Source organism: Prionailurus viverrinus, chromosome C2, assembly GCF_022837055.1.
Source record: "Prionailurus viverrinus isolate Anna chromosome C2, UM_Priviv_1.0, whole genome shotgun sequence".
NCBI classification, from domain to species: domain Eukaryota; kingdom Metazoa; phylum Chordata; class Mammalia; order Carnivora; family Felidae; genus Prionailurus; species Prionailurus viverrinus.
The window spans coordinates 89,645,666-89,662,572 of record NC_062569.1 but is presented as its reverse complement, the minus strand read 5'-3'; the positions used below and the strand labels follow the sequence as shown (position 1 = coordinate 89,662,572).

At 41.2% G+C, this 16,907-nt stretch overlaps 1 protein-coding gene across 6 annotated transcripts in view; it reads left to right on the top strand.

The window, feature by feature from the left end:
• LOC125174690 (kalirin-like) overlaps positions 1–16,907 on the top strand; it is a 577,730-nt gene that overhangs the window by 382,940 nt on the left and 177,883 nt on the right. For all 6 annotated transcript variants that reach the window (XR_007155513.1, XM_047874328.1, XM_047874329.1 and 3 more), the window contains exon 11: positions 8,593–8,784. Coding sequence is in view for 5 of the 6 variants with exons in the window: in XM_047874328.1 (XP_047730284.1) it covers positions 8,593–8,784 (192 nt within the window). In the remaining variant the exon portion in view is untranslated. The remainder of the gene's footprint in view (positions 1–8,592; positions 8,785–16,907) is intronic.

The window sequence follows — 16,907 nt, the reverse complement described above, 5'->3', positions numbered from 1 at the left end:
CCTGACAATCTCTGCCTTTTGATTGTAGTGTTTAGATAACTTATATTTAATGTGACTATTGATATGTTTGTCTATCATCTTGTTATATTTTTTCCATTTTGTTTCATCTATTCTCAATTATTTCTCTCTTCCTTTTTCTTCCTGTTTTGGGTTAATTGAATATTTTTTTTCCTTAAAAAAAACCCCAGATTTATTGAGATATAATCCACATACATACCATTCACCCTTTTATTTATTTTTAAGTGCATTTATTTATTTTCAGAGAGAGAGACCATAAGTAGAGGAGGGGCAGAGACAGAGGGAGAGAGAAAATCCCAAGCAGACTCTGTGCTGTCAGCATAGAGCCCATCACAGAGCTCGATCTCATGAACCATGAGATCATGACTTGAGCCAAAATCAAGAGTTGGACGCTTAACCAACTGACCCACTGATGTGCCCCACAATTCACCCTTTTAAAGTATACAATTCCATGGTTGCAAGTGTATTCACAGAGTTATGCAAATATCACCACAGTTAATTTTGGAACAATTTCATCACCCCCAAAAGAAACTCTGTGCCCATTAGCAGTCACTCCAGCCTCAGTATCTCCTGGAAAGCAGTAACATCCTTTTAGTGTAGAACTAGAGAGTATAATGCTAAGTGAAATAAGCCAATCAGAGAAAGACAAATACCATATGATTTCACACATATGTGGAATTTAAGAAACAAAACAAACAAGGAAAGAAAAAAAAAAAGAAATAAAGAGGTAGAGAAACCAAGAAACAGACTTTTAACTGTAGAGAACAAACTGTTACCAGAGGGGAGGTGGGTGAGGGGATGGGGAAAATAGATGAGGGGGATTAAAGAATACACTTATCATGATGAGAAGTGAATAATTTTTTATGATTCCATTTTATCTCTTTGTTGGCTTCTTAGCTATAACTCTTTATTTTGTTACTTTAATGGTGGCTTTAGGGTTGTTTGTAATATGTGACTTCAATTATTACAGTTCACCTTCAAATGATGTTTTGCCACTTTACATATAGTATAAGAACCTTACAATAGTATAGTACACTTCCATTTCTCCCTTTGTGACCTTTGTGCTATTGTTGTCATATGTTTTACTTATGCATGTGCTGTAAACCCCATGCTACACTATTGTTATGTTTGTATTATTATGTTTTTTTTAAGTTTTATTTATTTATTTTGGGGGGGAGAGAGAGAGAGCATGCACGCATGCGCGTGAGTGGGGGAGGGGCAGAGAGAGATTGAGAGAGAGAGAGAGAGAGAGAGAGAGAGAGAGAGAGAGAGAGAGAGAATGGGAGAATAGTAGGCTCCACATCAGCAGCACAGATCCCGACACGGGACTGGAACCCACAAACTGTGTGATCATGACCTGAGCTGAAACCAAGAGTCGGGCACTTAACCAACTGAGCCACCCAGGCACCCCTAAATTGTTATCTTTTAAAGAGATTTAAATAATAAGAAAAACTTACATTTTTTCCCCATACAGTTAACATTTCTAACGTTCTTCATTCCTGTGTGTGGATCTGTATTTCCATCCGATACCATTTTCCTTCTTCCTGAGGGACTTCCTTTAACATTTTTTTGTCATGTAAGTCTGCTGGTGAAGAATTTTTTCAGATTTGTATGTCTTAATATGTCTTTATTTTCACTTTTTTTTGGACAAATATTTGTACTGGGCATAAGAATTCTAAGTTGACAAAATTTTTCTCTTTCAGTACTTTAAAGATATTGCTCTGCTATTTTCTGGCTTGTATTCTTCTGATGAGGAGTCTGCTGTCAATCCTTATATTTGGTGTGTGTGTGTGTAGCACGTCTTTTTTTCCTCTGGCCCCTTTTAAGATTTCCTTTTCTCTGTTTTTTCCCCACTTGGTTTGATTCAACTTTTATGTACCTTGGTGTAATTTTCTTTGGGTTTCTTGGGTTGAGTTTAGTTTCTTGTATCTGTGGATGTTTGGAAATTTTTTGGCCATTATTTCTTTAAATCTTTTATATCTTTTCTACTCCCCATACTGTCCTTTAGGGATTTCAATTACATGGGTATTAGCTTTATTAAAGTTGTCCCAACAGCTCACTGAGGCTTCATTTTAAAAAATTATTTTTCTGTCAGCATTTCAATTTGAACAGTTTCTATATTGCTGTGTTTTTGAGTTCAGTAATCTTTTCTTCTGCAGTGTTTAACCTACTTTTGATACAACCCAGTATTTTTTCATCTCTTGAAGTGCAAGATCTTTTTTTTTCTTTATGTCTTATGTTTCTCTACTTAACTTTTGAACATATGAAATACAGTTACAATAGCCATTTAAAAAAAACCTTGTCTACTATTTTTAACATCTATGGCAGTTATGGGTCAGTTTTGATTGCTTTTTGTCTTCATCATAGGTTATATTTTCCTGATCCTTTGTATATCTGGTAGTTTTTTATTAGATACCAGACACTGTGAATTTTACCTTGCTGGTTGCTGAATATTTCTATACTCCTATAAGTATGCCTAAATTTTTTTTTAATTTTTATTTATTTTTGAGAGAGAGAGCAAGCAGGGGAAGGGCAGAGGAAGAGGAAAACAGAGGATCCAAAGCAGGCTCCCTGCAGACAGTAGAGAGCCCAATGCGGGGCTCGGACTCATGAACCGTTAGACCATGACCTGAGCCAAAGATGGACCCTAAAATGACTGAACCATCCAGGTGCCCCCTATAAATATTCTTAAGCTTTGTCTTGGGACACAGTTAAGTTACTTGAAAAAAGTTTGGTCTTTTTAGGTCTTTCTTATAAAATTTGTTAGGCAGGACCAGAGCAGTGCTTGGTCTAAGGCTAACTATTTACCCCTGCTGAGGCAAGACTCTTCTGAGTACTCTACCTAATATCCTGTGATTCATGAGGTTTTCCAGTGTGACTGGTGGAAAGGGGTACCATTCCAGCCCTGTGTGAATACTGGGTGCCCTTACCTTTCATTCTTTCAGGTGGTTCTTTACCCCCAGATTCATTCCCTGCATACCTGCCCCCAGACTGTGTAAGGAAAGAAGGTGAAAGAAATTTATTGTCAACTTTAAAGTAGTATTCAAATGTAAAATTTTAGGCATCACCTTGATTTGTCTGCCGTTCACTATTGTCAAAACTAGAGTTAAGTCTGTATCTTCCCCAATGCCTGTACGTGCATGTCTCTCTTCCCCTCATTTGCTCCTTTCCTCTAACTGCCCATGAGTTCCAGCTATACCAGCCTGGAAAAATAATCATCGGGAAAGAAATTCTCTCCTGGTCTTCTGGTAGTCACATTCTCCAGTCCATACCACCTCTTTTGAATAGTGAAATTGCTTCCTGGGCCTCATCCTTCTCATCCCCAGAGCATACAGCCAAGAGTGCTAACTTCATGTTACCAAGGAAATGAACTCTTGATGCTATAGGTGTTTATTTTCACTGCCTCTTCCACTCCCTGCCACTTGCCCTTCTGCTTCAGCCCAGGGAAACGGAAACCATACCTGTGTTTTGGGGATGCCTCTGTTTTCAGAGACAAGTTATCCTAGAAGTTTCTGTTTCTTCCATGAGGAGAAAGCAAAAAAAAAAAAAAATAATGGGCCAGGCCTGCAGCAGAGGGAGTGGAAGGTAGACTGAAGGCCTGAATATCTAGGGTATTTTACCTGGTTGACCTAGGGACTGGGGAGAGAAGGACAGAAACTGCAGCTATATCTGTGTCCCAAATGTCTGACTCAGGACTATCACAGGCCTTGCTTGAAAGCCCCAAAGGCTGAAGGATTAATAACCCAGCTCTTAGAACCCATTTTTGGCATATCAGTTGGGTAATGTTGATAAGGGGTCAAGTACAAGGCAGAGGCTATGCAGCTGGGAAACCAAAGAATGCCCAGGAACTGTACTCACAGTGAAGTCCAACTCTGGCCTTGGGGCAGAAACTGCTGTTTATTTGGTCAGAAGGTGAACAGAAGCCTGTCGTGATCCATGCTCCAATTTGGGGTGATGATAGGCATCAATACAGTGCTTTGGTAATACTCCAGTTGATATTCTCTAAGCACATTTCTATTTCAAGACTGTGCCAAGAGGTAGGATAAACCAAATGGTGTTGAACATTGAATATGAATTATAGCATGTAAGGTCTTATACCAAGTAGTTGATGAGAGCCAAGGATTGAATATTAGGATTAACGGGGAGTGATGTACTCTTTAATATATTAATTAATTCATTAAATATTTATGGAGTATTTACTTGGTGCCAGGCACTAAGGGAAAGAGATGAAAGACATTATTTGCCCCTAAGCAGACAAGAAAGGCAAACATTTGCATTAGAGTATGGCAGGTTGGCACAGATCACTCTGGGAGCTCAGAGGAGCATATCTAAGCCAACCTTGGGTGAGAAGTGGAGGTGAGGGTGGGCTTCCTGGAAGAAGTGGTGCCTGGTCTGGGTCTTAAAGGGTAAGAGTTGATCATGTAAAAAAGAAAGGAGGAAAACATCCCAACCATAAGAATAGGGGCAGGATTCCGTGCAATGAGTTCTGGAAGTGTAAACAATTTATTTCATAGGCTGTAGGGGGAGAAATGTGAGTTGAAGCTGAAGAGAAAAAGCAAGCATCATATGAAGAAGGGCCTTGCATGCCATGCTAAGGCATTTTACCCCAAAGTCAATGGGAAGCCACTGAACAGTTTTAAGAAGAGAGGTGTGACTGGATCTGAATTTTAGAACCTCTTTCTGGTAGTGACAGGGAGGAAGGCTGAGCAGCAGGTAAAGCAAAGAGCACAGCTTTTAGCATTGACCCCATTGCCCTCCCACATGTCTTTATTATCCCTTTCTCTTTATAAATGTGTTCTGTAGCTCTTCTCAGCCTATCCAGTATGATTTCCTACCATTGTCTAATTTGTTCAGGTTGACTCAACTTATCAAACATACCATGCTCATTCCCATCTTTGTGCCTTGTTTATTCAGCAAACATTTAATAAGTGCCTATAGTATACCAGCCACAGCTCCTGGCATGAAGAACCAAAGATGAATGAAACATGGAACCTACATTTAAGGAGCTCACAGACCAGTAGGAAGATACCCATTGAAGCACATTGTTACATGTGAGCCTGAAAATGGCTATGGAATGGGATAAACATAGAGTACCATGGGCATAAAGAAAAGTGGGTCCTGTCAATGAGAAGTCCTCTTCCTTCTCTACTGAGTCCTGCCCATCCTTAGGCTTCTGCCTTCACTCTGTATAGAGGCGGGGTAATGTCTCTATACGCTATACACCCATCACATCTGTCTTCTGCTTAAAACTGTTCAGTGGCTTCCTACTGCCTTTGGGGTAAAACATCTCAGTGTGGCAAGCCAAGGCCCTTCTTCATCTGACATAATAGTGTAATGGTTTGAGCTTGGGCTCTGAAACCAGGAAAGATTTTAATCTTGGTTCTATCATATGAAACATGTGACCTTGGCCAGAAATTATTTGTGCCTCAGTTTCTTCATGTGTAAAATGGAGCTGATGGCTGTACTGACTTCATAGCATTATTATGAAGATGAAGTGAGTTAATATGCATATAAATCTTTAGATTGTCTTTGGCATGTGAAAATTATTCAGTAATTATTGGCTATTTTTATTTTCAGTTTTTTCCATTTTTTCAGCATCTATATCATGATGTCAAAGAACTTTAACCTTTAATTATTATTGTGTTACTTGCTCAGTTTTCTGTGTTGCCATATTATGTCACGGATGACTACACAATAATCTATTGAGGCAGCATACATTGCATATGTATCTGTACTCCTGAAAGACTCACAGCATTAGATATGTATTAGGATAATGAGCCATCCCAACTTGCTTAGAATTGATAGGACTTTTGGTGTTAAAATCAGGAAAGTAGGGGCGCCTGGGTGGCGCAGTCGGTTAAGCGTCCGACTTCAGCCAGGCCACGATCTCGCAGTCCGTGAGTTCGAGCCCCGCGTCAGGCTCTGGGCTGATGGCTCGGAGCCTGGAGCCTGCTTCTGATTCTGTGTCTCCCTCTCTCTCTGACCCTCCCCCGTTCATGCTCTGTCTCTCTCTGTCCCAAAAATAAATAAAAACGTTGAAAAAAAAAATAAAAAAAAAAAATAAAATAAAATCAGGAAAGTACCGGACAAACTGGGACAAGTTGTCTACTTTATATATACAGTAGGCACTTCAGTTTTGTTTTTTATATATCTCTTATTGGTCCCAAACTTAACTTTCAAGTAAGCTTGCTTTCACTTTGCCACAAATATTTATTTACTGCCTAGAAAATATAAAGTCACAACCTCTGGGTTTCTTTGGGGTTTCCTGAAATTCCCTAGAGTTTAAAGTAGAAAATCTGAGACATTCCTGAAAAACACTCTCTCCCATCAGCTCTGGGTGTATTTACTAGAAATTGTGGACAGCCCTGTAGGAGCCTTCTTCAACCTGGCCCACAGCCTAGGAAGTCTCTCCTGCCCATCATTTCCCATCTCTCTTGGTGTTTCCATCATGATTTTGAGTACCTCCTTCATTTGCTTTCCAGAATCAACATACCCTTAGTTGACTCAGTGGCAAAGCCTCTTTCTTCACACAAGGATCATGTTTTTTCCATGAATTCCCCAAGTGGGGCCAAAGGATTTTTCCTCTTTTTTGTGTACCACTACCACCCTACTTCAACCTGCCCTGGGACAGCATTTGCCCTAGGCCATTGTTTTTCAGATAGCATTCCTTAAGGATCCACTGTGGCCTCTTTAAGTATTTCTTTTTTTTATTATTTATTTATTTAATTAATTAATTATTTATTTAATTTTTATTTTTTTCAATATATGAAACTTATTGTCAAATTGTTTTCCATACAACACCCAGTGCTCATCCCAAAAGGTGCCCTCCTCAATACCCATCACCCACCCTCCCCTCCCTCCCACTCCCCATCAACCCTCAGTTTATTCTCAGTTTTTAAGAGTCTCTTATGCTTTGGCTGTCTCCCACTCTAACCTCTTTTTTTTTTCTTAAAACCATGACAAGAGTTTGCGGAAGCCCGGCCAATCTTCTCCAGTACAATCAAGGGTCTGTGTCAACAGTCTCTGCAAGTTTGTACCCCAGTGTGTTAGTTTCCTGGGTCTTAAATAACAGAAATTTATTCTCTCTCAGTTCTGGAGCCTAGAAGTCCAGGGTCAAAGGTGTCAACAGGACTGGTTCTTTCTGAGGATATGTGGGAGAATGTGTTCCATGCCTCTCCTAACTCTGGTGGTTTACTGGCAATGTTTATCATTCCTTGGCAGGTAGATACATCTCCCAATCTCTGCTTCATCTTCACATGGCATTCTTTTTGTAAGGACAGCAGTCATGTTGGATTAAGAACCCACTCTACTCCAGTGTGACTTGATCTTAACTAATTACATCTGCAATGACCCTTTCCAAATAAGGTCACATTCTGAGGTTCTGGGGCTTAGGGCTTCAACATGTCAATTTCCAGGGTTGGGGAGGAAGTACAATTCAGTCTTTAATGCCCAGATCTTCAGGTAAGTTAAATAAAAACAAAATTCTGTGGACACTAAAGGCCACTTCTCCACCGTCATTGCTCATAAATCCATCTCCATTCTCCACTCACTTTGCATTTGATACTATTTCTGCTACAAGATTTGCATGGTTACCAGCATCCATTTATTTAGCACTCTATAGGGCATTGTATGACTGCAGGGATATTAAGAAATATAATATACACTTGACTCACCAGTTCTAAATCAGGGTATATCAGGTCTTTTTTAAGGGAAGCCTGCTGAGGAAAAGTTGAATCCATGGCATAACTATTATAAAGGCAGTGACTCCCATCCTGATGAATAATAATTATAAGCTGGTTGCCTTTTTAAATGCTCTAGAGAATAGCATGGTGTGTACAGACATGGATTGAGAGAGTGTGTACATGTGTGCGTGCGTGCGTGTGCATGTGCATGGAGTAGTTTATGATGAAATCACCAGGCTCCTCCCCAGTCTTCCTGCAAACATTAAGCCTTCATTGGGTGCACAGGGAATAGCCTGCATCTCCTCACTCTGACTGTGGCCGCTTGCTTCCTTCTGTCAGATCCCTGGAATTGCTTGACCTCTTCCCCTATAAAGAGATAGCTCTGTTCCAAAAGATAAACACCAGTAGTTACGGGGAACTTGGGGGAGAAAGTCGAACAAGCCTTCCAGTTATTGTTTCCCTGGTGTTCTCACGTAGAAACACAGACGATCTTTGTGGATGAGGTATTTCTGACTCTGGCAGTTACAGCCTGAGATGTGAAGGCAATGATGGATCTTCACAAGGGTGGGGAATCAGAGCACATGGGAGAGGGGGTTCTTGCCTTGTCTCCTCGCTTCTTTCCAGGGACACCCCACCTCTGAGAAATCCCGGGAACGGAGGAGGCACCTAGCTAGTGCCCATTTATGCTGAGCTGCCAGGAAGGCTGCTAGCTTGCTGAGAGGCGGCGGGCAAGCCTGGCACTCAGCTCCTCTGCTGCCAGATCAGGGAGCTGTGTGCTTAGCGCCTACACCCTAGGCTCCAGCTCTGGGCAGCCCCGGGTGGGCTGGGGGAAAGCGTGAAGCTCTCAGTCAGTGGCTGCAAGTTGACTCTCCCTCACTGTTGCTGCTGGCAGAATACCTACACCAACGCGGACAAGCTCCTAGAGGCTGCAGAGCAGCTGGCTCAGACGGGGGAATGTGACCCCGAGGAGATCTACAAGGCAGCTCGACACCTGGAGGTGCGCATCCAGGACTTTGTGCGCAGGGTGGAACAGCGGAAGCTTCTCCTGGACATGTCTGTCTCCTTCCACACGCACACCAAAGAGGTAAGGCGAGTCGATGGAAAGGGGGCGTTGGCTGGGTTGATTTGTTCTGGCAAGGGTCAGGGCAGTTTCCCAGGAAAAAACGGCCTCCAAGGTATGCCCAGGGGCCTGGGTGGTCTTGGGGTTACTAACCTCCTGACAGTGATGATACTAACAATTTGCTCCTGATTACCTGTATTTAGGTCTCAACCAAAATGAAACATTTCCTTCTCATCTCTAGTGAGGAGGGAGCCACCCAGGCAGGTAGTTTAGGGAGTCTGCTAGAGCATTCAGTCTGCAGCTAGAGAAACTGGGGGATCCCTAGTATAGAAATAGTCACTGCAAGAGGAAACGTAAAATAGCAGAGACTCCCTTCCCCCCCCCCCCCATACCCAGTTTCTTATGGTTGCTGTTTCCTATCAGAAATCAGTCCTGCAAAACTTTGATCATCTTTGCTACCAGCAAGAAACGTACAGAGTTTGCAAATGTGTTCTATGCTTTTCTTTTATTTTTTTAAAACAGAGAATTAAATCTTCTTAATGAGGTCTGCTCCAGGGTGGTGATGTTAATGTGAGTTGCTTCTCAACTTGTCTGATTGTGGAGTGGTGGCCAGTGACGGAAGGGAGACTGAGGTACCCTCCATGCAGGAGGAAGCCAGCTGGGCTAAAATCTGGTCCTGAATCATTCACAAAGCAGAGACGGGAAAGGGGAGAACGGATTGTGTTCCACCGTTGGCAGGGCAGAGAGGCTCCCAGAAAGGAGTTGGGTTGCAAACCTGCAATTGCTTTTCATTTCTGATTAACATGGGGGCATTTGAAATTGAGTAAGTGGCCAGTAAGGAGGCACATTTAGCATCTTCTATAATAACACCCTTGGCAGATGAACTCATTAGGTGTATGCATGCTTCTGTTCCCCCAGGAATTCATTTTAATGGAGTATTAATTAAAGTGTGATTGCTTCTCAGAAAAAAAAAATTAACCCTACTTAATTAAGTTGATTTGTGATATTTGAAATGCATTAAGAAGCCTGGTTGTTACTACTTCACAGGCTTTTCTGACACTTGGTGGGAATGAATGCAAATTGTTGCAGTGCCTATCAGAGAAAAACATGAAAAGATAATGTTTTCTAAACTGAGATTCCCCAGGCAGATGAAGGGGCTGTGAGCTCCCAGAAGATGGCTCTGCTTCCTCTCTGTGGGATCCACAGCCCCTCTCTGATGAGTGTCTGTAAAGCAAGGGGATTAGCTTTAATCCAGGTTTCCTGCCTGGTTGTCTGCTCGCTTGTGGCTCACCCGATTCTTAATAATGGTTTCTGAAACCAAAATCATGTGTATTCTCCTCTAATTATGAGCCTGTGGGTGATGGAATGGAACATGAATGAACAGGAGTCATATTCCTCGTGAAGGCTGTGGGGGTGCTAGCTGCCTAGGGAGATGGAAGATGAAGTCAGTTTAGCTATATCTCCCACCTTCTGTACATGGAGCTAGAAGGCTGGGATCCTAGTCCAGATTCTGCTGCTGTAGAACCAGGTGAGCTTGTGCAGATCACCGTGCCTCTGGCCCTGGGCTGCCTCATCTATAAAATCATGCTGTTGGATTCAGTGGCCCTGAGATCCCTGATGGTTCTAAAGTGAATTCAAAATTCCTTTCTTCTTCTCCTCTTCTTTATTTGATGTTGATAACAATAATAATAAATAATAGTAATTCAGTCTGAAGTAATACACCGAAGTGACAGACCTGACCTAAGATATGGCTCATTGTGAGCACTCAATGTGTAGTAGGTAGCATTTTTTTAATTGGGTACCTACTATGTGCCAGACACATGGAATCCTCATGGCGATCTTATGATCTAGATTTTATTAAACATACTTTCAAGTGGGAAAACTCAGGCTCACTAAAGAGTCTGTCTAAGTTACGGAGCTTCTAAGTCATACAGAGGAGATTTTACCTGGCTTCCTGAAGACTGTTCACACTTGCCCCTGCTGCTCCACACACTTCTGTTTTCCTCCTGCATCTCCTTTCCTCGTCTGCTCTTCTTCCTTCTCCTTACTCTTCTTTTTTCTCTTTACATTTCCAATCTCCAAAGCAGGCCTTGAGGGGGAGGGTGGATCTTAGCGGAGAAATGTAAAGTGTTGCCAGGTTGTGGGTGTGGGAGACAGATGCTGATAAGTACTGTCAGAGATGCTTCCTGCCTAGTTAGGGCTAATTTCTTCTTCTTTCCTTTCCTCCTTCCTTTTCTCTCTTCATTTCTGCTTGCATACAATCATTTTCTGAGTTTTTGCATTAATGCCAGTGTGTAATAGAATGGCATTGTGGGATATAAATTTGAAGGAATTAGAGCCTCCTGTACAGGAGATTTCTGAGCAGGAACTGAGCATCCATCTTCCTAAGTGATTTAACCTAGACTTCCTGTGACTCCCCAGGCTGAAGTTCATAATTTTACTTTTGCCTGCTTCCTACATCAAAAGATTTGTTCTACTTAGACTCAGAGAGGAAACAGGAGGAAAATATGAAAAAGATATGCTCCAGGCCCATTTCTTCTGCAGATTTGAAGACTCTGTTTAATCCTACTGGTCCTGCTTTATGAATTCTTGGTGGCCATACGAGTCTGGAAGGTTAAAATCTTCTAACCATTTTATTGCAGTGTTATTCATAATTTGAATAATTAGAAACTATTTGAATATTCCATGTTGAGTGATCCATTAAACATATCAGAGTGCATCTAGCTAGTGAAATATTATACAGTCATTATAAATCACATTGTAAAAGTTCATTAATAGCATGAGAAAGGGCTTGTAGTATAATACATAAAAAACTGTAGGGGCGCCTGGGTGGCACAGTCGGTTAAGCGTCCGACTTCAGCCAGGTCACGATCTCGCGGTCCGTGAGTTCGAGCCCCGCGTCAGACTCTGGGCTGATGGCTCAGAGCCTGGAGCCTGTTTCCGATTCTGTATCTCCCTCTCTCTCTGCCCCTCCCCCGTTCATGCTCTGTCTCTCTCTGTCCCAAAAATAAATACATAAAAAACTGTATATCCAGCATGACCACAATTTTGATATGCACATAGAATAAAGACTAGAAAGAAATATACAAAGAAGTTAAATGTTATGGGTGATTTAATTTTCTTTTGCATTTTTTTTTGGTTTTATAACTTTTCTTCAATGATATTTTCAGCTGAAAATAACAATCCCAATAATGTTATTTTACAAAAACAAAATTTGTCATCCCTACTTGGAGAGAAAAGTTACACTATAAAGAGAGGTGACAAACATGTGCCTGGGACCTTCCTATGCTTGCAAAGCCTCAGGTATTAGTATATATTGTGCTCAACTTTCAAATAGCTTCTTTTTGCCTGGGGACAGGAGGGCAGCTGGCATTTTGCTGTTCTGGAGAGTGAGGAAGCATGTAAGGAGAATTTACCCAGGTCCTCATTTTCTTTGTCCAGGGAGAAGGCATTTGTAGCAGGTGTCATCTGCTCTGCAGAGATTGTCCAGACAGAATTCTCCTTCCTTGCTGTGTTTCCATGGAAATACTGCAGTTTCTGGGCTTTCAAAATATCCCTTTTTAGGTATTTTTGTAGTAATAATATGAGAGTCAAATTAACTGAAGAATGTGGCCAAGATAATCAACCTCAACTCTTTATTACACAGCTTAACTAAATGCCCATTTCTCTTTGTTTCCAACCTTGTGAAATCATTCTTCCATGCTATTTCCTGCTCAAACAGGCACACACACACACACACACACACACACACACACACACAAACACACACTTCTCAAGACCCTCATGTGTACACATGTTTCTCTACCCACCACCCACCATAGAACCAAAACTAAATCAGTCTTCAAAAGGGATGATACTCTCAAGATCAAGACTGCTTCATCCTCTATTTCAGTTGCCAAACTGTCATGGTGCTTATCGAAGAAATAAAAGCTGATAGTTGATGCCAAAGAAAAATGATCTCTTCAAAATGAGGGAGGGGCAGTTTACCCTGTGGAACTAGTGTCCATTAGACATCTTGGGGCAGTCGATTGTATCATCACAGTGGCGGCCAGGGCTGTGCAGATGGACTAGCCAATCAGCAGGTGAAAGTGATAGAGTAAAATACCTCTTTCCTTAACCACTTATCCATAAGCCTCATTATTTCTAAAAACCTCCTAGTATCTCCCTTCCTTGTCCCTTCCTGACTGCCTTTTTCCATTGCCTCTTTCTCAGGCTGTCCCACTTTGCAGGCAGCATAGGCTCCATGGGCTGGCCCCTCCTAAATTCACTGGTTCACTATTAGGACTAACCTTATGTAGGCTTCTAACTAACTTTAAGTCTTCCTTAACTTTACCCCTGAGAAGGTTCTCAAACTTCTCAAGTTAGGCCCATTCTTTGGGTATAGGTATTTGGGGCCACAACCACATGTGTTCTCTGAGAGAAAGAACACATAAAGCCTCTAAGTATGTATATCAACATGGACCAAGTATTCATTGCCAACCAAAGAGCAGACCCCTAAAGGGGTGGGTCACAGTACAGGTATGTTTGATCAAGAAGAACGTCTGGAAATGGCTGAAATGTGAGAGTCATTCTGAAGCACTGGATTAGTGGAGAAAGTGCAGTGCTAATGTGTGAGACTCTCAATAAGCAGAAGATAAAGAGGATTACCCTAGGGGAGAGAAAGCAAAATGGAGAACAATAGGGAAAAAAAATACATGGTTGCTGTTACTGATTACCTCACACACTCCATGATTTTACCCAGTTCTGGCAGTCGTTGCTTCTTGTAGCTTGAAGTGAGAGAGAGAGACCATTCTGACTAGGTCTCACTGGTGCTGCCTGATAATTAGTAAATTAGTAACAGAAGCAGCTCTCTGATGTGAATTCTTTTCAAAGCAACCTAGGCATGCTCTTTAGGGATAAGTCAGATGGACACATACACAGAAGGAAACGCACAGGATAGGAAAATTGCAGCCTAGGAAAGGAATATTGATCCTTACTCATAGTTTAGTGACACTAATGTTCAGTTCTGTCCACTTTATGCCTCGGAGGTGCTTATTCAGAATTATGAGCCTGCAATTTAAATTTGCTGCCACCAGGAGGTGACTGTGTACATGTGGCCTCATGGGATTGCAAGTGACTCACTACTCAAGCTTTCTAGGTTGTAAATAGTGTCTTAACTTGGTATCACAATTATCCTCAAACTAGTGTTAAACTTTTTGGACTTCGGATGTCTCAGTGTCTAAGTTGTGACTGCAGAGTTGCAGTTGAGAGAGGCATTTCTTTCTTTCTTTCTTTTTTAAACACACACACACACACACACCTGTGTTTATCTGTCTATATCTATATATCTATAATATAAAATACCCATACGTAGAGTTAAAATTCTGATTCAACACAAAAAAGTTTATTCCAACCTTCTCCCTTTCCCCTGGCAATAAGAAACCTTAATCCCATTGTATACAATATGTTTACTTCCTCGATCTTTCAATACACATTAATCATTTCTTTACTACCCTCTCCTTGACCTCAGCCTTAAGAGACACCATAGCATGTTAGAGCTGGAAGGAATTTTAGAGACAAGCTGGAGAGACCACACATATACATGTGTACACATGCACACACCATGTTAAATATGAAGTAGTTGAAGTAAAGTAGTTTTCCCATGCTCACGGAATAGCCCGACAACGGCAGAATCAAGAATTATCACTAGTAAATATCAATTCCATTCAAGAGTTCCTTTCCTTCTGTTTGTTCTTTTAACAGAAGGAAAAACAGAGAAAGATGTCACTAACCCTTTGTATTTGGTGTTGAAGTCCCCTTCACTATCTCCAAGTCAAATTGTCTTTAATCACTAACAATTTTATTTGACATTTTAAACTCTTGAATGTAGACTGCTTCCTTTTCTTATCAAGCTGTTAACCACTGGGCTGAGCTGCACTGAGTATTGTATCTTACTATTTATCTCTTAGCTGATTTTCCTTAGTAGGAAGTAGGTTTTCACTCTGCCTTAGACAAGACTTTGTTTATAATACAATAGAATATGGGAACAGAAGTGTGAGAAATCAGTTTCAGTTCACTGGTCAAAGAATATTTTGGGGGAGGACATGTTGTTTTAATAATATTGACTTCAGAGGCCAGAGTGTATCCTCATATGTCCCTAGTGTTTTCCTGGTCCCCTTGTTTGTAACACTGACACCTCATTTTTATCTGGAAAGTTCTGTCTTTGTCCCTGCTCTTTAACTGCATGACCATCAGGAGGAGGGACTGCCATGAATCATGGTGGATGTCCTCAGAAAGAATGATGCTTTCTTCTGTACATCTACACCAGAAGTGTTCAAGTTCTATTAAGGATAAATAAAGGGGGGGGGGGGAAGGCTATGAAGCCATTAAAATAGCTTAGGGATGGTACTGAGAACAAAATTATCTTAATTCAAATAAAATTCTCAAGATTCATATACGCCTCTTTTCTCTCTTATTCCTGTAACAATGAGTGCCAACCTTACCCTGATCAGTCTTCTATCTCAATGCCTGTCCTCCCTTGAGACATTGAGTTTCTTTTCCTTCTCTTACATGACAGGCTTGGTGTCCAGGTTTTATCTCTCTCTCTTCACATCTTTTCTTCCTCTCCTCTCCTCTCCTCTTCTCTCCTCTCCTCTCCTCTCCTCTCCTCTCCTCTCCTCTCTTCTCCTCTCCTCTCCCCTCCCCTCCCCTCCTCTCCTCTCCCCTCCTCTCCCCCCCTTTTTTCTTACCTTCAGAAATATCTAGGTTTTCCAGTCTCTAGGCTTTCCTTAGACATCCCAGGACAAAGCAGCAAAAACAGCAAAGAGAGGCCCAGCTCAGCCTAGAATTCTGAAGGACCAAATCCAGTGTTGATCTTTTACCAGTTAAAAATGGAAGAAATATTTCACACTTTCCCTCTGCCTTCTAGTTGGACCTAGGGGTGGCTTGCATCAAAAATATCTTTTATTTTTGAGGTGCCTGGGTGGCTTAGTCAGTTAAGTGCCTGACTCTTGATTTTGGTTTAGGTCATGATCTCATGGTCATGTGATCAAGCCTTGTGTGAGCCTCTGTGCTGAGCAAGGAGCCTGCTTGGGATTTTCTCTCTCCCTCTCTTTTTGCCCCTCCCTTGCTTGCACTCTCTATCTCACACACACACACACAATAAACAAGCATTTAAAAAAAAATTTTTAATACATTTTTTATTTTTATTTTTTATTTTTTTAGAGAGAGAGAGCAGAGAGGGGCAGAGGGAGAGAGAGAGAGAGGGAGAATCTTAAGCAGGTTCCATGCCTAGCACAGAGCCTGATTCGGGGCTTGATCTCACGACCATGAAATCATGACCTGAGCTGAAATCAAGAGTCAGATGCTTAACTGACTGAGCCACCCAAGTGCCCCCAAAAATATCTTTTAAATATAGTATCTAGCATTTGCTATATACCAAGTACTGTTTCTAAATGATATATATAGATACAGATATCTATATAGATATAGATATATCTCACTTATTTGTGTATATATACACACAGACATGCATGCACACACATATATATCAAATTAGTAATATTTATGACTCTGTGGGGATAAACACTACTATTATCCCCATTTTACTGATAAGGAATACTGAGGAACTGAGGTGCAGACAGGGTAGGTTATTTGCCCAAGCTTATATAGCTGATACATGGTAGAACTGTGGTTTGAAACTCTTTTTTTTTTTTTTTTTAATGTGGGACCTGAACTCATGACTCTAAGATCAAGACTGAGCTGAGATCAAGAGTCGGATGCTTAACAAACTGAGTCACCCAGGAACCACGGGGGTTTGAAATTCTTAACCATGCTACATGCTATATTGCCTCTGTATCCAGTAGTTTTTCAGAGAACCCATTATCTTTTACCCAGGGACTTCAGCACCTTTAGAAAATGCTTTTGGTCTCCAGGCAAAATGGCAGCCATAAAGTATGAAATAACAAGAAGCAACAGTGACCAATATCCTGAACTTCCTGATTTCATACTGATTTGTAATAAATACACTCATACTTATAGAAATATGAATCCAGCTTATATGGTCTGGAAAACCTGTTTTATGTTTTTATAATAGAAAAGGTTATTTTTAAAGGAAATAAACTGAATTACAACCAGATTATTAACTGCTAAATGACAGGAACACTGAA